The 22,190-nt window shown below is 39.2% G+C and overlaps 2 protein-coding genes across 6 annotated transcripts in view; one reads left to right on the forward strand and one right to left on the reverse strand.

The window, feature by feature from the left end:
• pacsin1a (protein kinase C and casein kinase substrate in neurons 1a) overlaps positions 1-12,807 on the forward strand; it is a 33,647-nt gene extending 20,840 nt beyond the window's left edge. For all 4 annotated transcript variants that reach the window (XM_069704435.1, XM_069704438.1, XM_069704436.1 and 1 more), the window contains 8 exons: positions 1,917-2,073; positions 2,257-2,492; positions 4,199-4,354; positions 4,814-4,989; positions 7,528-7,648; positions 7,768-7,874; positions 8,501-8,697; positions 10,171-12,807. In XM_069704435.1, the coding sequence (XP_069560536.1) occupies positions 1,917-2,073; positions 2,257-2,492; positions 4,199-4,354; positions 4,814-4,989; positions 7,528-7,648; positions 7,768-7,874; positions 8,501-8,697; positions 10,171-10,280 (1,260 nt within the window). In that variant the 3' untranslated portion in view covers positions 10,281-12,807. The remainder of the gene's footprint in view (positions 1-1,916; positions 2,074-2,256; positions 2,493-4,198; positions 4,355-4,813; positions 4,990-7,527; positions 7,649-7,767; positions 7,875-8,500; positions 8,698-10,170) is intronic.
• A 744-nt stretch (positions 12,808-13,551) lies between these two features.
• On the reverse strand, positions 13,552-21,687 carry LOC138624326 (SAM pointed domain-containing Ets transcription factor-like). Of its 2 annotated transcripts, XR_011311141.1 has the most exons (7): positions 21,467-21,687; positions 18,239-18,650; positions 16,697-16,894; positions 16,473-16,517; positions 15,793-15,930; positions 13,982-15,603; positions 13,552-13,838 (listed from the first exon to the last, which is right to left on the reverse strand). XR_011311141.1 is itself a non-coding variant. In XM_069704419.1 (6 exons), exons 2-6 carry the CDS (start codon positions 18,639-18,641, stop codon positions 15,425-15,427), a joined length of 963 nt encoding a protein of 320 aa, XP_069560520.1. In that variant the 5' UTR covers positions 18,642-18,650; positions 21,467-21,687; the 3' UTR covers positions 13,552-15,424. The 2 variants fall into 2 exon arrangements, 1 of the variants encoding a protein (XP_069560520.1); XM_069704419.1 differs by having other exon boundaries at positions 13,552-15,603.
• Between the last annotated feature and the right edge of the window lie 503 nt (positions 21,688-22,190).

Here is a 22,190-nt window from a genome sequence, read left to right on the forward strand (position 1 = left end):
CTGTTACACAGGACAAAACTCATACCGTTAAACACCTGTCTCGCAGCCTCCCTGCAGCTTCCATCTCAAACGGTAACCACACATGCATGCTCTCGTGTCAGGACCAATCACAGCGCAGCTCTGCAGCCTGCAGCCTGCAAACATGTGAGATGTGTCTGTATGATGCCGTGTACGACAATATGTATTTGCAGCCTATATGCACACACAGTCTGCGGTATTTCTGTCTCTTCCTCATCATCTTTCCCTGAGAATCTGTCTGACTGCATTACACCACTCAAGAGGATTAAAGCAGCCTCAGTTTGTGCATGTACACACTTACACACACACACAGACATTCGTGTACACACACAAATACAAGCCCATGTCATTGCATAACTACACATGCACAGGCACGAGTAAACCCCCCCCCCCCCCCTCCCTCACTACCCTCCCTTCATCATGCACCATGAGCTCACGCCCCCTGCAGGCACCAAAGAGGCGGAGCCACACCGCCTGACACTGCTGTTTTAAGGAAGTCTCACTTAAGGTGGCGAGATATAAAAAACAAATGCAGTAAAATGATTCTGACAGAAAAAAAAAATCAATACCACAACGTTTACTTGAGTAGGATAATAAAAATGTAGCCTTGATATCTTTATTCTCAAAATGAGGTTGACTGGAGCTGGTTAGGATTTCAAATGTGCATATATAGATGCAAATAGCATGTTTTAAATTGCAGATAATTGAGAAAGCAGTAACAGGATTGTTTAACAATACCACAGTTGCAATAAATCTTTCTTTCAGGAAAGTTATCATGTTTAGTCTTTGTTGGAACTGTTTCAAAGAGGCATTGATTCAACTTTATGGTCTTTGTGGAGGATGTAGTTTGTGGTGCTGCTGAGCTGTACTGCTTCTATGCCTACCCTCATTGGTATAAAACGTGTACCAACAGTTATAAACTTACATTTTACTCCCTTCTGTATTGGATCTATTTTTAACTATGTCCTTGTTAGTTTCAAATGATCTCTCCCTTATACAAATGCAGACACAGAGACATTTTTTTTTTAAATCAATAATGATTTTTGATGAACCACTCACTAGTTTGAAATAAAACATGTTTCCACATGAAAGAGCAGGAAATCAGCTCATACCTTGATTGTACCAGCTTCAAACTTCTAACTGCAAGTAGCATTCAGATTTAAAAACTGATAGAGAAGAATAAACCATAATTTAATTTAGCCCTCTATTTATAATGTAGAAATTGTGTTAAAATAGAAATATTACTGTAATTTGGTTTCCTCTGAGGACGATTTTCTAATCAATGCTGGCCCCACAGCTTAAGATAAATGGGTCTATTTTGGGCAACAACAACAATCCGTCTCCATGTTGGTTTTGTTCTGGAGTTACACATGATCAGAAATCCTTTGAATTCTACTCTGAAATAATAATTTAATATAAAGTGTGAGGTCCTGTGTGCATTGTTATGATTAAAATTTTTTTTTTTTTTTAAAAACCCTGTTAAATTTGTCATTACGCTTGTTGTCTCCCATGTTTTAAAATTGGTTAAGATTTGAAAATCCTGTAGTGTGTGCCAGGCATAACCTCCATAAAGTAGCCTATTATTTAAATCGGCCTATTTTACTGAAAATATTTTACTCCTTATGTATTATTATGGGACTCCTAAAATCATTCTTGTGATTGCTGTAGCTATTACACTCAATACATTACCATTAAAACTGCAGGTGATTATTCAGTCAAACTGACATTACATTCAAACTGCTTGTATTTTCGCAGTAAATAGAAAGTGCTCTTTAGTGGCCATCCTCTTACCGTACACATCCCAAAGCATACAGCATACAATGTTTTATTTTTCCTCTGTGATATGTGTACAGGCCGATAAGTTGCGAGTCTTTTCATTGGCCTCTCTCTATCCTCAGGTGGGGAACTACAAACGTGCGGTCAAGAGATTTGATGATGGCCATCGGCTCTGCAATGATCTCATGGGCTGCCTGCAGGAACGTGCCAAGATAGAAAAAGCCTACGGTGATCAGCTAACTGCCTGGTCCAAGAGATGGAGACAGCTCATTGAGAAAGGTCAGCATTTTAAGAAGGGTCAATAACAACAAACAGCTTAACAAATGAATGTACCTAACACTGACTTTCAAGTTGCCAAATCTCCATTTACACAGTTTGATGTTTGTTGTATGGTAATAACTGAATCGAGCAATATTGCCTTGAATTATTTATTAGGAATGAATCACTTTGTCTGACTCGCAGGCCCACAGTACGGCTCCGTGGAGAGAGCCTGGCTGGGCGTGATGACCGAGGCAGAGAAAGTTAGCGAGCTGCACCAAGACGTGAAGAACAACCTGATGAACGAAGACGTCGAGAAAGTGAAGAACTGGCAGAAGGAGGCATATCATAAGCAAATTATTGGAGGCTTCAAAGAGGCCAAAGAGGCAGAAGAAGGTTTCAAGAAGGCTCAGAAACCATGGGCCAAAAAACTGAAGGAGGTGAGGGGAATAAGGACAAATTTAGTCGTCCTGTTTGTCCTTGGAGGACAGCTTTATTCAGTAGGGAAAATGAAATGAGCTCTTTCTGTTTCTGTCACATCGATATTATAATCACTCCTCACTCATCTCACACTATTTTAAACCTTGAACTTGAATTCCTGATAAGAATAGAGTACGGAAAGAAAAAAATGCAACACAAGAAATAACATCCTTGCTGTCCTTAGATGTAGTTTAAGTCACAGTTTAATAGGAGAGGACCCAAATCCACAATACAGAGGCAGGAGGTAAACAACGAACTGTACTTACCAGGGTTTGAGTAGTAGAACACAGAGAAGAGCAGAGGCTCAAGAACAAACACAGACTAATAAGAGTTATCCATGAGGGTGTTGACTTAATAATCCAGCAACTAAGAGTGACTGAAGGGGAGTTTATACACTGACCGGGTGATTACTGAGTGACTGCGGCTCAAACAGAGACACAGGACCACATGTGACACGGGAAGCAAATCAAAAAACAAAGCTAGACCAAAACAAGAACCATTTTAATGCTTTTTCTAATCACTTTTTATCATTTAAGATCAAATTCACCATGTGTCTATAATACTGGACACAGTTAAAGCGGAAATAATGAATATTTTCGCAAAACTCATAAATAACAACGTGGCAACAATGTGAAAGGGGTTGCTCATCGTGATGGATCATCAGGGAGTTGTCACCTGAATTACTAGCGTCCCTTGCTTTACAGAGCTTTATAGCGAGTTTTAACTCATTTTTTAATCCATCCATCCAACCGCTTTACTGTTCTGGGTCACTGTCTTTACTCTCATGGTGTCATTTTTTTTTTTTTTTATTGCAGCAGGGAGCTACTATCAGGGAAAAAGCCCTAAAATCCCACTGTACACCACCTGCTCAGCACCAAACAGCAGACAGCCACAGTTTGTGACTAGCTGGTGAACACAGCGGACCGTTTTGCAGCTAAATAGTCTGGTATTACAGAGATAAAAGGGAGTAAATATTGGACTTGTGAACAGCGGTGTGGTCGGCCGTTCTAATGATTTAATCTATGGAGTAATCGTGGAGTTGCTTCATGAGATTGTGTTTCGTTGGTGGTTATAGTTGCACATTTCCTGATTCAAATCTATAACTGAATTTGATTGCCGTCCATTTCCATGTAATGTTTAAAGCAGAAACTTTTTGAGACAACAGTTTGTCTCTAATTAAGTCCTGATGCCCAACTTAGGAAGACACTTTAGTGATATTACTGCCTGAACGTCAATAAAAAAAGCACCGTGTTCAAAGTTCACTTTTCACATTAATTGACCCTTTAGAAGATCTATTTATGATCCATACTATTATGAAGGTGAGCTCTCTACTGAAGAACTGAGGTTCCAGTAGATACAGGTGTGACTGGCTTTTCTGGACTCTCCACAAACGAAGATGAATTCCTTCCCTGTGCATTGATACTGAAAAACAAAGATATTCGGTCACAAATCCGATCATCCACCAGTGATTTGGAGCATCACTCAGTTTGATCTTTTAAAAATTTGTCTCTCTTCCTGGATGTAAGTGCACGACATTATAAAGTGATTGCATTAAAATAAGGTCATTCCTATTTTGAGATGAGTAATTGAGACTTCATTGTGTTCCGTTTGTCAAATTAGATCATGTGATATCTGATACTGACAGCGCCTGTGTTTGGACATGCAGATGGAGACAGCTAAGAAAGGATACCACATGGCCTGCAAGGAGGAGAAGCTGGCTGCGGCCCGAGAGGCCAACGGCAAGACCGAGGCTTCTGTCACACCCGACCAGCAGAAGAAACTCCACGAGAAAGTGGACAAATGCAAACAGGACATGCAGAAGGTGAAAAGCTTAAAGTCTTTAAGTTTGTTTAGTTTGAGGCGAGAAGAAAAACAACGAGGTTTTCTGTTCAGGCATGTCTGATGAAGAACAGATCAACACCCGCAAACATACTTCCACACCGATATGCACCCACAAATTGACAAATTCTTATCTAAAAGAACAGTATAATATGTAATGTTACGATAGACGCCTGCAGTGTGAAGGAAAATGTGGGTTTTTGTATTTTAGATGAGATATTTATGTTTATGTGAAAAGATTTGTACTTTTACAACATAATCATGATACAGTATGTTGTCCCACCTTTCAGAGAGCTTATTTAATGTTGCTGGAGAATAAAAAAAATCTGCAATCAAGTTTTATACCGCGATACATATGAAAGTTAAAATTTAAATAATAAAGAACTGGTTTATTTTCCATCAATACTTCAGGTATAAATGTGTTTTCTCAAATGTGTTTCAGGCTAAAGAAAAGTATGAGAAGTCTCTGGAGGAGCTGAACAAATGCACTCCGCAGTACATGGAGAGCATGGAGCAGGTGTTTGACCAGTGCCAGCAGCACGAAGTCAAGAGGCTGACCTTCCTCAAGGAGGCCTTGCTGGACATCAAACGCCATCTTAACCTCACCGAGAACCCAAGGTTGGTATGGGGGAGGGAGGGAGGGAAGGAGGGAGAGGAGAGGAGTTTTATTTAGGTTTGATAGATCGTCTCTTCTTCTTCCACAAATCTTACCTCTGTGGTTTGGTTTATTTAGACGTTTTAGTTTTCCTCTCGTGCATGTAAAATTTCAGTCTGTGAAATGATATAGAACGTAATATCCTTTGCTCAGTGGGTACATGAAACATAGGTAATGTCTTACTTGAGCAGGATTGCATGCTTTTAATCTAAAATAGTCACACTCCAAACAAATCTATGACAGATTAGTTTGATTTGTCTCATGTCGCATTCAGCACAGTTCACTTCGAATTGAACGATCTCAGTAAACGTCTCCACCAGGCATGTATTTCTCATTAGTGTTGAGACTCACAGCACTAATTAATTGAAGATTCAGTGAGTGGCGTTTCTGCCAAACTGAATTTTGTTCACAGTGACTGTTCTGTATATTCTGGGCTGTTTTTAACCTGCATATAACAAACAAAACCATGGCAAAGTGATTTTCAGGCTCTGTAAACAAGCCTGTCAACTTCAGTTGTCATCAATTACTGAGGCTTCTCTATGTTTTAGAGGATCGCGCTGTAGTTCATCCTGACTGGTTTGATCACTCACCTTTGATTTATTCAATCCTTTTCACACTTCACCTTTACTAAGCGTGTCGCACATTTGTGTTTTCTTAAATGACTGGGAAATATTGTTTGTTAATTCCTGCAACTATAATGACTATTAATGCTAAAACCAAAATTCTACTCTGAAACCTGCTTTAGTTTCATGAGCTAAAGTCAAAGTCTAAGAATGTGAATCACAATAAAGTCGGCAAGAATTAGTTTCTCTTGTTAAATATAGTAACATCAATTGAATTTAGATATGGACTAATTAAATTGGCTTTTATATTCTTCCAGCACCACTAGACAAAACTACAGAGAGGGTGCCCTATTAAACATTACAGTAAAATGGTTGTCCAAAATCAATTTATGAAACATTTAAATTATTCAATTGAATTTTCCGATTTTAAAAATGTGCTGTAGCTCGCCACTTTAATCAAACACAGCATCCATCAGGTTACTGCTTTGGACTAAATCTATGAATGATTTTGTACTCCTTCTTAGTTTTATTAGGGCCCGAGCACCGATGGTGCGAAAGCCCTATTGTTCTTCAAGGAATTATTATTCCGTGTTATTATTCTCCATAAACATTTTTGGAGGCTTTATCATAATCAAAAACTCATGAAAGTTGGTACGCGTGTCTCTCCTGCCAAAGAATTTTCGTATTTTAGTGGAGTCGTGAATGGGGGTAGCCAAATGGCTCGCTAGCGCCCCCTAAACAGATACCCCGGCGGCTACATTTACCATATGGTACCATATGTCATGGTTCACTGTGAGCGAATCCCTCTAAGAGTAAGCCACACGGTTTCGGGTTTGCGTTGTAAATGCAGTCATACTAATACCAAACCAAAGGTCAACAACAATACAAAACAAAAACCTAATACAAAAACTCAAATAGAAATCAATAACAAAAAATAAAGGGTGTCTAAATCTTCTTGGATTTCTGTCCAAACTACCACAAATTTTATCCCCCAAAATCCCATTAATAAATTTGAATGCAATAGTATGAACTTTTTTTTTAATCATATTTCAGACGACATGCCATAGTGTGACGCAGTGGTTAGAGCAGTTGCCTCAGTGAGAAGTAACTGGGTTCGATCCCCACTTGAGCCATGCATGTCAGTTCAGAAAAAGGTCATACTGCAAAAAGTGATAAAAAATTTAAAAAAAAAAAGTCATACTATAGCATGTTGTCCAAAAAGCGACCCAAAATTTATTTTTGTATATAATATATAGTATATAGTATAGCTGGGGCGATGCGGCTAAGTTTGATGTTTCGCCGTGACATAAGAAGTTGATGTTTAAGGTCAAACGATGCTCCAAATCTCAAAAAACTTTGCACACGCGTCAGGCACCAACTTTCATGAGTTTTTGAAGATGTTAAAGCCACCAAAAAAAGGTAATTTTTTTTTAAAGAAGAATAAGGAATGAGATAGAGAAAAAAAAATTAAAACGGCAAGCGAGAATATGCGGGCCCTCGCACGCTGCACGTCGGGGATCCCTGACGAGGGCCCGCATATCACTGCTTGCAGTTTTAATTTACTGTGTTGTATATATATATATATATATATATATATATATATATATATATATACACATAGGGTTTACCCTGCATGTAGGGGATTTAAACTACAAGGTGAATCTGCAAACTGCAGTGATTTTGGAAAATTGTGGCAACTTAAACACTAACATCCTGATAAAAGACTGGACCATTCAGGCCAAATACTTCAGCAGCTTAGAGCTCCAGCTTCAGCAAAAAATTCAGGGCGACACTTCAGCCTAGTCATGACCCAACATCGGATCTCTCACAACCCAGAATTTGAACGACACTCTAGGATCTGTTGCCAAATTGGCAGCGTCGCCCAGGTCCCTTCTGGCACTTTCATTGTCACTATTTGTTCCATTTTGCTCTCCTCAGCTATGCCACAATATACAGAGAACTGGAGCGCACGATCCTGGCTGCAAATACACAAGAGGACCTGAAGTGGTTCAGCAACAACCACGGCCCAGAGATGCACATGAACTGGCCTGCATTTGAGGTACAACATCAAACCTACACACAACAATATGTGTGTGAAACCTCTCTTTTGCTTTATCTACTTTTCTTCATTCTGTTTCCACGTTTTTTGGTTGTGTTTTTTTTCACTCTGCGGAACAGGAGTACAACCCAGACGCAGCCGCTGCTCCTCCAAAGAAGAAGAAGCCAGACGGAGCCCCACCCACTCCAAGCACCGACCATGTGGCTCCACCTGGTGACCGCAGCAGGTCAGTTCAGGGAGTCTGTTTACAATCACGTCAATCACATCAATCACATGAAAACGCACACAGCGTAATTATGAAATTGAATAAAATCGAACAATAAAAAATTTAAGGTGTGACTTAAATTTCTTTAGATTTAATGTTAAGTTTACTTAATTATATATTTTGGTTGCTGTCAACAAATATCATTTAAAGACCAAAACCGTCGGTGTATTAATCTGTCTTTAAGTGTTTTCAGACTTTTTTAGCACTTAACCTCAAGCGAAGACACAACATTTTAACAACAAGATTAAACAGAGCATGTGTCAACTATTTTAAGCTTCAGATTTGGTGCTTTAGTGACTATTTATGGCAGCAGGATGCAGCACGCCGGAGGAACTGAAAACAAACTGATGCCCATGTGCATCGAGATAAAAGTCAGTGGAACAGTGTGGCTCATTTACATGTTACGAGTAGTTTCTGGACAGATTTGAACTTCTGCGGAAAAGACAAACATGCTTCAAAGATACTTTATGTACGATAACTGACCTCCTCATGAGATTTGTTATTCATGTTAAACTAAAATGTCTGTGCTCTTCTGTTTTGGGGTCATTTAACGTCAACGCTCCCCCTGTATTCTCTCTCTCCTCCAGTGTAAGCAGCTATGAGAAGAACCAAGCTTATTCGACTGAGTGGTCTGATGATGAGCAGCCCGCTGCGAGCTCCGGCAACGAGAACGGTGGGAACGGGAATTCATTCGAAGAGGATTCCAGCATTGGGAAAGCCGTCCGAGTGCGCGCTCTGTATGATTATGATGGCCAGGAACAAGATGAGCTCTCCTTTAAAGCAGGTAATTATCCTCAATCAGACAACACTGGTTATACGCTTTTGTTGTCATGTGACTTAAGCATTTGTTATGGAGCCAGGACATTTAAGAGGAAATGCTGCAGCATATGATGCGGGTGGTCAAAAAGCAGCAACTCTGTCCTTATTTCTATAGTAAAGCTCTCTTCCCCTACAGAGGATAGCAGTGATTAGTCAATAATTACCACATGGACAGCAAATTACAGGCACTTGCTATCAATTAACACAAACTCTTTGGGAGATGGTCAGAAAAGCAGCTTCAGAGCCTCACACAGGGACATGACTAACCATTTAAAGACAAGCTCCACACACACAAAAAAAGCAATGAAAGAAGGGACAGCTGTTTATCGTCATCTCGTTTCCACATCTGTAACCATACATTTGGACATTAGACGTTTTTAAATAATCTTAGAGATACCTGGCAACGACCGGAGGCAGTTTTTAAACTCTTCTTACACCCGCGTGCAAACAAGAGTTTGAGAGTTTTTTTTGTTCTGTTTGAAAAAAGTCCAAGGTTCTCCGTGGAGGTTTCTTTTAAGCAAACGGAAGTTGTGTTGACATTTAAGTGCTACTCACCAAAATGCATTGTGGGTAATAATGAAGCCTAACAAACCTGCATTGTTTACATTAGTGTCATGTTGTCTGTATTTTGGGTAGTAGATTTGTAGTTGTAGTTACCTCATGGAGTTTACAAATGTTTTACAGGCTGATTATATTTTATTCTTAACTTCATAGCTGTACTGTAAATTTGACTTCTTTGGACATCAGGAATAAGAAAAGAAGGTGCTCCTGTATTTTCCAAGTAAAAAAAAGTGAAGAACACTTTGAAAACCGTATTTAAACGTACAGGATTTGAGCAGTTAAAGGAACAGTTTGTCCTTTTTGGGAAGTCAAAACTAAAACTCACTAATTAACATGTTGTGACTTGTTTCTGTACAAAATGCAAAGTGTAAAACAACAAGTTAAAGTTTTATGACCCAGATTATGTACTGAACTAGTTTTCCTGGCAACCTAATGGTTACAACAAGTTACACTGTTAGCATCAATGATGTTTAGCAATGCTGCTTGCTTACTTTTTCCTGTGGTCTTTATGCTAAGCTAAGCTAACCAGTTGCTGGCCTGTTATTATGCAAAATTGAGAGACATATCTTATATCAGCCTCAAAGCAAATGAAACTATATACCCAGATAATTAATTATTTCTTAAATTAAATGAATTAGGTATGAAAATACAGATGATTTCAATTCAAATTTCACTGGAGTGGGGGACACTATGATCTCAGTACTTTAAAATACTACAAAGAGATCACATCAGTAAATCTAGAGAGTATCCCATATAAACCAGCAGAAGCAGTTCTTCCAAATATCTCCTCTTAAGATTCAGATTTACATTCACTCTATGAAACATAATACTGTGTTGATATCAATCAATATATTAATGAGTGATATTTCCTCTGCAGGGGACGAACTGACCAAGACTGAGGATGAAGATGAGCAAGGCTGGTGTAGAGGTCGTTTGGACAGCGGCCGAGAGGGACTGTACCCGGCCAATTATGTCGAGGCAATCTAGTGACGTTACTGGACAAGGACATGCCATTGGAGGCAGCTTGAACTGTCCCGTCCAATTGCACCGCACATAGCCAGAGACTTAAGAGCAACACATCCCTTGCCCAACAGATGCGCCAAGCAGTCTTGCCTAAATAAAACTTAGTAACCTAAAAGACAATATATCAGTATAATATATTTTATCCAGCATTTGGGGTGGGTGGATTTACACATTTAAAACAGGAGCAGCAGTTATTCCAGTATATACACACTCAACTATAACATCGACACAGTGCAGGAACACATTGCTTCTCTGTGTGGCTGTGTTTAACATGTGATGCAGCTTATTTAAATTTGCAGTATACTGCAGTCAGCTCTCTTGTGAAAATGGGAGGAGAATATAATCAGTTATACCCATTCAACAAAGGTGAGCTTCTCTAATCTGCATTGTGTATATACAGTGTGATGCCATTTCGTGTAGCATTTTTAATGCTGTGTATGGTCAGTCATCAGTCTTACATCAGGAATGCTGTGTATTGTTAAAAGTACCACAGACACTATCCCCTCTCCTTTTTTTTTTTCTTTTCTTTTTTTCTTTTTTTTTTTGGTGTGATTTGGTCCAACCTCTTTTCCAGTGTGTGCAGTGCTCTGTGTTTTTAACTGTTTCTGAACTTGCATAGCAGCATGTGCTATGCAACAACTTGCATTCCCTGAATCCTGTAGCCTCGTTTAGGCTACGACTTGATGCAACACTTCAACTACAAATGCAGAGTTCACTTCTTTGCATCACATGCTTCTGGACATGCACGTGCTTCTGACTTCACGAGAGAAAGCTTGTTGATGAACTGATTTTACGTTTGTTTGTTTGTGTGTTTGTTTTGTTTTATTATGTTTTTCTTTGCATCACAAATCCTTTGACAATATCATCTTCATGCAAACCATGGAAAAGGATTTACAGTTTCTGCAGAAGCTTTCATTCTTGGTTCAGTAGCTAACAAGAAATACGAGTGATACATTCCCTCAGAGCGAAGTTGGATCAAGTCATCTTGGGGTTGCCACTGCAATATAAGAGGAGGGTTTTGAACAATGCCTGTGCCAGGGGACTTTTCTTCCAGAGCGAAGGGCCAGTGGAGGCATATCGATGCGTTACTGTGCTACAGACTGTTGTCTGAAGACCGAATCATCTCCAACAGGACATGAATGTACTAGTGATTGGGCTTGAAAGAGGGCATGGTGTCTAAACACTGTTCTCCGCTGTCATTTAAAGCTCTACCTAGAAAACAGCACTAGTCATGTGGCCCGTTTCCCTGCTGAGCCAAAGAATGACCGAATACCATCAACTCTGTTTTCTCTCCATGCAATAATTTCACATGTCTCATGTGAAACAGCTTCAGAGAAGATCAACTTGTATTTGCTTCCCAGTCCACCCAAACTGTATTTGTCTGCTCACTGACACAGGAACTACATGTCACCGGTAGTGCATGTAAGATGACCCTTACACGATGCATTACATGGTTGTTTTCTTTAACTTGCTCCATAGAAACTAAATTTACAGCCGAAGTTGCGTTCGTCAAACGGTGATTAGTGAGTTATCTTGCTACGAGTTGCACCTAAATCTCTGATTAAACGGCAGAAATGCCTTTTATAACTTAGTTGTCCTGATGTTTTTAAATGTCACCAGACCAACAGCAGTCAGATGTGTTTAGCTCTGTGTCTGGAACAGGATTCGACAGGTTTGGGTCTCACACATGAGGAGAAACACATTACCAGCTCACAAGTTGTGTCTTAGAGTAAAGCTGTCCAGCATAGCAAAAAGGACTCCTGTCCTCAAACTGTCCCACATCCTCGATGCACGAATGCACACACATCCACACACATGCAAACACACGTGCATTAGACACACGACATACACAGTACACGCAAGTTCAAACACATAATCCACATAACCAGGTTAATATTTTGGGGAAAAAACATCTTCATCATCCAGTGTGTATGAGTTGTGTAAATGTAACAGAAAAAATGTTAAAAAAAAAAAAAAAAAATGCAAGTGATTGACTATTAAGACAAAATGTAGTGTTATACATGTAAATGTGTTTCATTAAATAACAGCAATGGAAAGCATATTAAGTAATAGGTACCATATCGTATGAATTTTATTGCAATGGAATTGTCAGTGTATCATAAAAGCGTGACGTTATCCCACGCTGTCAGATTTGTATATGATGATGTAATTTAAAGATTATATTCTATTGTAACTGTACAACTGTGTTGAGTTGAAAATAAGACCTAACCATGTTGAGGCAGTAAAAAGGTGTAAATGTAAATGCTTTTTTATGTTGATCTCTTCCTTATGCACACAGGGGACAGCAGCTCATGTTGTGGAAACCCTATATTAGCGGTCTAGAAGATGTATGTTCATAGTTAGTGATGTACTTTTATCTCCTAACTGGTGTAGTGCCTGTTCATCTTGATGTAACAAGAAGTTCATTTAAATATGCATAAAGATGATTATGATCACAGATAATAATGAAGATAGTGATGAAAAACCCAAATCCAATTTGTTGTGATGGTGTCAATATTGCGATATTGGTTTGAGGGAAACAAGTTTGTTGAAAAAAACCCACAAAAAAAACAGGTAGTCTCTGTGTGTTTTTTGTGTTTGGACTGCACATGATTTTCACTGATTTATGAGACTATTACTTGTATTGCTTTATTGTAAATTCTCAACACAAACCCAAAGATGGGCACATAAAAATACGTTTTTTTTTATTTTTTTTATCAAGGACAATTTAATAAAATAGTCAATTACTTTAGCATTGCTCTGCAACTTCTAAATATTCTCGATATTTGGAAATGGGAATAACAGAAAACGTCATAATTAAAAAGCAATTTTAAAGAAATAGTTTTACATTTTTGGAGGTAATGCTTATTCACTTTCTTTCCTCTGGTTAAAGGAGAGGATTGACACCACTCTTGTGCCTGAAGTATACAGTGCTGGAAAAAGTCAAGAGACCACTTCAAAATGATCAGTTTCTCTGGTTTTACTATTTATCGGTATGTGTTTGAGTAAAATGATTTTTTTGTTTGTTTTATTTTATAAACTACTGACAACATTCCTCCCAAATTTGAAATAAAAATATTGTCATTTAGAGCATTTATTTGCAGAAAAATGACAACTGGTCAAAATAATAAAAAAAAAAAAAAGATGCAGTGTTTTCAGATCTTGAATAATGCAAAGAAAACAAGTTCATGTTCATTTTTAAACAACACAATACTAATGTTTTAACTTCGAATGAGTTCAGAAATCAATATTTGGTGAAATAACCTTTATTTACAATCACAGCTTTCATGCGTCTTGGCATGCTCTTTCACATTGCTGTTGGGTGACTTTATGACACTCCTGGCGCAAAAATTCAAGCAGCTCGGCTTTGTTTGATGGCTTGTCCATCTTCCTCCTGATCACATTCCAGAGGTTTTCAATAGGATTCAGGTCTGGAGATTGGGCTGGCCATGACAGGGTCCTGATCTGGTGGTCCTTCATCCACACCTTCACTGACCTGGCTGTGTGGCATGGAGCATCGTCCTGATGGAAAAAAACACTCCTTAAGAGTTGGGGAACGTTGTCAGAGCAGAAAGAAGCAAGTTTTCTTCCAGGACAACTTTGTACTTGGCTTGATTCATGCGTCCTTCACAAAGACAAATGAAATGTAATGTAATGTAACAAACCTGCCCGATTCCAGCCTTGCTGAAGCCCCCAGATCATCACCGACCCTCCACCAAATTTCACAGTAGGTGCGAGACACTGTGGCTTGTAGGCCTCTCCAGGTCTCCGTCTAACCATGAGACGACCAGGTGTTGGGCAAAGCTGAAAATTGGACTCATCAGAGAAGATGACCTTACTCCTGTCCTCCATGGTCCAATCCTCATGGTCTTTTGCAAACCTCAGCCTGGCTCTTCTTTGGACTTCAGCCGCCCCTAGGAGCCTGTTTCTAACCGTCCTCGCCGTGCACTTCACCCCAGCTGCCGTTTGCCATTCTTTTTGAAGGTCACTTGATGTCATCCTACGGTTGTTGAGTGACATTCGAATGAGTTGGCGGTCTTCCCGGTGAGTGGAGAGTCGTTTTCGTCCTCTGCCGGTCTGTAGCTTCGTTGTCCCTAACGTCTGCTGCTTGACCTCGTTCTTATGAACCGCCGTCTTTGAAATTTTAAGGATGAAAGCAACCTGACGCTCACTGTGTCCCTGTGCCAGTAAAACCAGAATTGAACCCTTCTTTTCCTCACTCAAAACATTTCTTTTTTAACTCTTTTGGCATGGTCAATAGTCACTTTTTTTTTTTTCTTTATTTATTTATTTTATTCCAATTACTTTTGAGGTACTGCCATCCAGCTAGTCCTGTTGCAAAAGGACAGTGCTGACCACAGCACTGTTTTTTTTTTTTTTTTTTTTTTATACTTTTCTTAATTAAATAAGATTTGGTTCAGGTGATCACCTAATCAGTACCTCATTAAGTAGAATCAGGTGTGCCTGTATTGGAATTCAACAGACACTGGAATGGAATGGCTGCCATACACGTAGAGATGCTGATTTAAGACAAATTTGGAGTGGTCTTTTTTTTTTTTTTTTCCCAGAGCTGTATATATAGCTAGTGGCCAAACGCCAGTTAGCCCAAACACTGGAAACCGCTGGCCTGGCTCTGCCCAAAGGTAACAACACCCACCTGCCAGCACCTCTAAAGTCACTAAAAGTCATTTTGTCAAATTTAATTGCAAAAACGATAATTTCCTATTTTCCAAGGAGTTGTTTTTATGGTTTCCAGCATAGCTAAGAAAAGCTAACCAGCTCGCAAAGTGTTCTCCTCATTTCTCAGAAATAATGAGGTTAAGCATCCCTCCTAAAGTTTGAAAATATTTTCCAGTTAGAAAACAAGTATATATCTTTTCGAAAGACCAAACATCACACCGAAAAGCGATGTCAAACATTAGTGCGAAAGCCAAACAGTTGGAGGAAATTGTGATCGGCAGGAGTGCACGTTAGGCAGTCTTTACAGTTGAAAAGAAACATCTTGTACGATCAGTGGGATGAGCTTCAGAGTTCTTGGTTTTTCTAGCGTATGTCCAGCATATCTTTCATTCCTCCTCAGTTAATTCTCCTCTGGCTGATCCTCTTCATCATACGGGGTTGACAAACTGGTAAACCAGTCTGCGGGATACTTCAGGTTTTCGGATAATGCCCTTCTTGTAGTACTGCCGTATCGAGCGGCTCAGTTTGTCATAGTTCATTGCCGGGCGGTTCTTCCTGATGCCCCATAATCTGGCCACGTGGGCTGTGTCTTCAATTTTGAAAATTCCTTTTAACAGAAGAAAGAAAATGTCGTCGGTGTGAGCTCTGATGTCCGTCCCAAAAACATGTGATTTCAGTAGGAGTATTGTTACTGAAATTGTACTTAAGTGGAATTACAGGTGCAAAAACCAATGCCTGAACATTTTGTGTAAAAATCCTTTACCGATTACATTTAAACGGTTCCTTGACTCCTCACCTTTCTCTTTGTTGAGCCAGCGGATGCATCGGCTGTAGCTATGGGGCTTGAGGAGCAGGTCTCTGAGGAACTGCCACAGGTGGATGGGCTGGTTGGGATAATTACACATCACATCTGACCAGGAATCCTCATCAGTTTCTAACATACGAGAAAGACACATAATCCGCACATCACATTTGTAATTACATTATGCGTCTTTACTCTTCACTTTGCTTCACCTGAGCATTTGATTTAGTGAAGTTAGCTATTATGGAGTTATATTATTACATCGCAAAACTAACGTCATTTTTCACAGCTGAAAACTCAAGAATATTTTCTCCGTGAAATCTGAGAAAGACTCAAACATTACAATTTAAAGATTGTTTACTGGTGTTGAAAATGTTGTCAACGTCGAAATGCTCGAATGTTAAACCTGAGGAACCATCTGCAGGCAACAGGTAAATTCATGTACAGCAGTAAAATGAAGTACCTCCTCCCCTAACATCTTATTTACGTGTTCAAGATGTGACACAAATAATCAAATGCATCAAGTTGTATTACTTTGATAAAGTAATTGCAATAGCCACAAGACTTTCAATACTTTTAACAGTTTATTAGCTCAAGTTAAAGGCAGATAAAAAAGCTTTACTATATATTTGTTTGTGTGTGTGTGTGTGTGTACAAATCCGGGGTAAATTTACCAGATTTGCTGTCTTCAGTTGGGCAGTTCTCCTTCATTGTTGCAGCTAAACGGAAAAGAAAAACAAACAATCATGTAGCAGATTTGACCACACAAAATACCTTCGTATTGTAACTTAAAACCAAGTCTTTAAATTTACTCTGCAGCCCTGCATTTGAAATCAGCTATTCCTACTTTGTTATTAACAGAGTTGACGTTTCTTTTTCGTGTTTCTGTTGTTGTTACCTGATCTCCAGATGTCCAGATGGGCGTACAGGATGTCTCCAAACTGTGAAGAGCGTTGTCTGAAGTCTGCCTCGGTCATGGAGCACAGATCTTTTCCACTCAGCTGCTGAAACATAACGCTGACCTTTGGCAGCCTGTGCAGGTGCTCAGTCCACAGCAGCCACTTCTGAACATGCATACAGCTCCAACCCAAAGGATCTAAAGAGGAAAACATCATGAGACAAGGTACATTATTTGCTGATGATACTTGGTATTAAAACGATATTCCCACATTTCCCTCTAACTAAACGTACCACCTCTTAAATAGTCATTCTGTAAATGCATATGGGAGGTTAGATTATGGCCTTTTGTTTTAGGACTGAAACTTTACTATACAAAGCTTGTTTCGTAAAACTAGGCGCGTAGAGCTTGAAAGAAGTCATGGAGGGAAGGTCAAACTACTGATTGCACTGGTTGCATTGTGGACATTAGTGTTTTTGGAATTTCATTCCTGGTAGGGACTAAAAATCTGGAAATCTCAGCTTCTGTTGCTCTAATTTGAATCATTCTTTTATAATTATGTCATGTCAGTTTTCCATAATTATGTAAATAAAATACTAAAAGCTATTATTAGAACTAAACCTAAGAGGAATTATTTTGCAGTTTATGTTATTCTGACATAAATTATTTGACCGAGTAAACTGTTGTTAACTGTCATTAAACTGAAACGGGTTAAAAGGTATGTCATTTGTGAAAAAAAAAAGTGACTTTGCAACCTATTAAGGTTAACAGATTGTCTCTCAAAAGATTTGATTTAGTGTTTACTGCAAGATTTTCCTTATCTAAGTTAATCACTATTCAGCTTTAGGAAACAGTTTGTAAAATGATTCTTCTGTGGCTGTAAGGATTGTATGTGAGTGATGTCCTGTTGTGCTTTGAAACAGACACTTTTAAACATTAAACCTTGTTTTCAGACTGTGGGTGTAGAGTTTGAAATTTGCAGGCATCTGCCAGGCAGTTTGGCTCCAACTGCACTGTGGGAAGTAGAGGCATTTCATTGAGTTTTATCCATTAAAGGAACAAAATGAATGTATATCTCAGTCTATGCTGGGTTTTTTTTTTAAATTTTTTAAATGAATTAAAAAAAAATTCCCCCATGTCTCTGCTTGTTGTGCAACTCAGTGCATAATGCATCACTAAACTGCTTACTTTTTTAAGTCATGACTATGATACTGCTTATGAACCTCCAGCATGTGTGTGTTCATTTAAGTGGAAGGTTGGTGGTAACAGAAAGCAAACAATCATGCACACAGCGAGTGATTTTTAAAGCTCTAGTCTAGATAAAGCCTCTGTTCATAAGAAGTGATGATAATCTTCTGTCAACAGAAAAGTTTGCACAAGGTGGGCAGTGGCTCAGAGGCTCACAAGATGTTACTGTGGATGTTGTCGTGAGGACTGACAAACAATTGGTGGCTTTTAATGGATTATTTTTTATTAGACTACAACTTCTGCCAACACTATCTAAATATTTCCCTGTGATTAATTAGTTATTATCTGTCCTACCCGGTGCAATGTTGAGCAGCTTGCAGGCGGTGTCTACGTCTTTCAGCACCTCTCCCACTACCATAGTGTGGACCTGCTCCAGACAATGCTCCCCCATCTCAGAGGGTGGATGCTGGGCTTGGCTGAAAGCAGGTGGTCTCTCCGGTGTCCTGGAGGGAGGAGCAGCAGGAGCGCGGGCCTCTGTCATTCTCAGCACCCGGGGGTTCTCCTCAATTGCTATTCGGTCGTTGCAGGGGATGCAGACCCCTGGCCAGGTGAGCTCAGAGAGCCCCAACAAACTGCGCGGCGGTTTGGTGTCCTGTGCCTCGTCCAACCAGGCCACCCTGGTGTGAGTGTGGGGTTGACTGACGTAGAGAGGCGAGTGTGTGCTGCAGCCTGTGTACTCGCAGCCTGGACTCCCCATACTCAGGTTCTTTTAACACGGGAAGAAAGAGAACACACTGTTTTTACAAAGTGCTGTATGTCATTCAGTGTCATAACAAATGTACACCCTACGTGACATTTCACGACAACATAGTCTTGTGAGACAGCACGGCATTGATGCGGCACTGACACCATACCCAAATGCTCAATATTTAAACAGTAATAATCCTAAAGTAAACTTGACGGTATTTTGAAAAAAGGAATCATCCATTCAAGTTTTGCTGACTGGAGCCTTTGTCTTTCCAACTGTTTGTGAATGTAATGGAGAACTCCAATGTGGTTTTAATCCAGAAAGAACTATTTAAAGATAATCAGGTCAAAAGGGTTTTCACCTTTTTGTTTTTAATTTCATTCAACATATCAGAATCCATTATATTCCACCTGTTGGATCATAAATACAGATAAGAGAAAGTAAGATCAAACTCTTGTTTGAATCTCGAACTCTCAGTCAAATGAACGTGTTTGTTAATTGTACTGTTATAAGAGTTGTTTGGCTTCTGCCATAAAGTACAGCTGCCATTGCGTTCTGAAAATATGAAGTACATCAGGTTGTCAGGACGGGCCAAAGATGGGATACATATGCTGTGTGTGCTATTACCTCTCTCAGAGGTATTTATCTATCGTATCTAAAAAAAAAAAAAATACCATTTTGCTACTCCAAAAAAATGTATTTAGTTTTTTTTTCATTAAAACGTAGGAAAATGTACCTCACACTTAATACTGTAAACCAGCACTTACTTTTTTTTTTTTTTTGACACCAGGAACATAAAATTTCACAGATGTGTGCATGTAGCCCTCATAGTGTTAAAACTTTGGTGATAGAACTTACAGGTTTTGACTTACGAGCAGAAGTTTGAGAAGTGCGCCAAATGAAGCTGGTGCCGTCACCATGGCAACCCTGACTGGCGCTAGCAACACCCAGCTGATGGACATTTGACAGCTTCTCTGCTTTCTGTGCTGTTTACGTACATTTTACTGGCATCTCTGTCACACTACATACTACACACATGTACTTGCACACAGTTCAACAATTTTCTCTGGAAATACTGGTTTAGTGCAATTTTAGTCAAAAGTCACGTTCTAACTGACTTGACACACGCACATTTGAGCAGCTGTCCCTTTTTTTTTTTAGGACATTGCATTGACTTCCATTCATTGTGGACAACCCAACTTATACTGAAACCCTCACCTTAACCACAACCAATACATGCCAAGCTCTCACCTTAACCTCCATTCACAACTTTGGTCCTGATGAGGACTACTGGTCCTGGCAATGTTGTTTTTTTTTTAAACCAGAGAAACTCCCAATTAGGTAACAAAGACACATGCGCATGCGTTTACACCCAGATCATTCTGATTGGCTTATTTTTAAGTAACCTACAGGGCTTCTATCTCTGATTGGTGGGTTACTGTTGCGTTATATTTGGCAGTCAGGAGTTGGTTTGGATGCTTAGATCATCTGCTCATATTTTGAGCAACTAGTTGTGAAGTGGGATTGCTGTGATATTCATAGTGAATTTCTATGGTTGATTCTGCATATTCATTATAAAGTGGACTGTACATACGGATTTACAGTACCAGGCAATGGTGACCTCAAATTTAATATATTTTGTCCCTATATGTCCCTGTCTGTTATGACTGCCAATACATTACATGCTTCAACTATTTCAGGTTTAAATGAATACGACTTCTTTGTGTGTATATCTCAGACTCACAATTACTGATGAACACAAACATGTAGTCTCCAGCTTGTGAAGCAGCAGTGAAGTTTTATTTTACGAAGCCGAAACAGCAAACAGAAGTATATATTTTTAATTTAGGCTATATTTTATGATGATTATTGCCAATAAATGTCTCTTCTTCTTAATGAGGTACATTATTAACTACTTATTCTATTATATAGTGGCAACAAATCAACAGAAAACAAATCAAAACACAATTTTCCAATATTAATGAAATTAATCAACTAAAATGTCATGATTGTGATAGCCTTATTCTTGCTAAGGAATTCAATTAGGTTCAAATTGGTAATTATATATTTGTACTTTTTTTTTTTAATATTGTGTGCACCTTTTTTGTGTTTCTATGCTGCTGTGACAACTAAATTTCTCCACTGTGGGATTAATAAAGTCCAAGTCTAATACTCCAATAATATAATATATCATTATGATATATTGATATGATTAGTTTTCCTGTTGCTCATCATGCATACTGGTTCTTTTGTTGTAGGATGTTCTTCACATGAAATATTTGATTTGTCTGAGTAGGTAAAGCACAGGTGTTCCTAATAACATAAACAACATGTGTTTATTGTGTTGCAGTACAGTAAGTGGCAGTGAGTCAGCATGTACAATAACACCCAGAAACATAAGCAGCCCAATGGGTCTTAGAAAGTGATTGTCTTAGTAAGAAAAGAGCAGAATCACAGATGGTGAGTTTTATACCAAAAAGACCAAGTGGAAGATATCTACTTGCCTTGTCTAACTTCAATAACTAAAGCTGCGTACTAACACTGGATACAATCCTGAATGGGTTTTTATTTGGAAGAAGGGCTATAGATTTCATCCCCCATCATTTATGCTTATTCAGAAGGTATCTTTTATAGGCCAGTATGAACTGAGGGAATGATCACAGCAAGGTAATATATGTTTCAGTGTTCATGTGTGCACCTGACTATTGTTTTAAAAGCTGACTTGACAAATATTTAACTCGTTCTTTGAGCTAACTTGCGATGCCCAATCTAGTGTGGTAAAAGTTTAGTACTTGTAGTAGTTATTTAAGCCTTATTGTGAACTGCAGTCTTACCTTGTCAGTGCTGTGAATGTCAGTGTAGTCTCCACCGCTGAGGCTTCTTCTCAGCTCTGTCTGGTTCTTCTCTGTGGATGTCCGTCAACGTCCTCGGGAGGCTGTAACTCTGCTACCCTCAGGTGAGGATGTGCTGTATGTAGTTTTTTATCTCCTGCCTGGCACTCTGTATCCCTTATATCCGCTCCGACGCCTCGTCTTCCGACTCCTGTTCTGAGTAACAACTCTTAGACCTATTTGGGACACAGTGCTTTTGTGACATATCATTTCTGATACATTGAAAGAAGGTGTGTCCCAATGAGGGAGGTTACTCCAAGTGCCTTCTCAATAATGACTCGGGGCAGTATCCACATGGAGAGCTCCTTCAGTAAATAAACCTGGTGACAGCCTGGGGAGATCCTCCGAACGCACCTGTAGAGAATGACGGTTTTCAAGGATAATAGTCAAATTTTTGTGAGCAGTACACACAATACTAACTTTATCTGATCTAACGCACCACGGTGGTCGTGTCAAAATTCACCAGTCCGTGTGTGAGCGGTGGCAAATAATTCTGGGGAAACTTAAATTACACCTGACTAACACTCACTGTCAACTTATTCCACTGTTTGCTATAGTAGCTGGTTTCCATGGTCTGAGACATCTTTCGTCATCAAGCATCCACAGGGCATTTTGAAGACCAATGGCTAAGTTCGGTTAAAATTCATTTTGAGAGGTCGATAAGTAT

The sequence above is a fragment of the Brachyistius frenatus genome, unplaced genomic scaffold, assembly GCF_029030835.1.
Source record: "Brachyistius frenatus isolate BFR_SWC_R1_liver_20210118 unplaced genomic scaffold, ASM2903083v1 Contig_50, whole genome shotgun sequence".
In the NCBI taxonomy this organism is placed as follows: Eukaryota; Metazoa; Chordata; class Actinopteri; family Embiotocidae; genus Brachyistius; species Brachyistius frenatus.

What these genes read in the sequence shown, in the direction of transcription:
- LOC138624326 (XM_069704419.1), bottom strand. Translation starts at nt 18,641, where the DNA reads ATGGGGAGTCCAGGCTGCGAGTACACAGGCTGCAGCACACACTCGCCT. An exon ending in TCTGGACATCTGGAGATCAG is followed by an intron (nt 16,518 to 16,696) that starts GTAACAACAACA and finishes TTTTCCGTTTAG; the next exon opens with CTGCAACAATGAAGGAGAAC. An exon ending in AACTGAAGACAGCAAATCTG is followed by an intron (nt 15,931 to 16,472) that starts GTAAATTTACCC and finishes CTCGTATGTTAG; the next exon opens with AAACTGATGAGGATTCCTGG.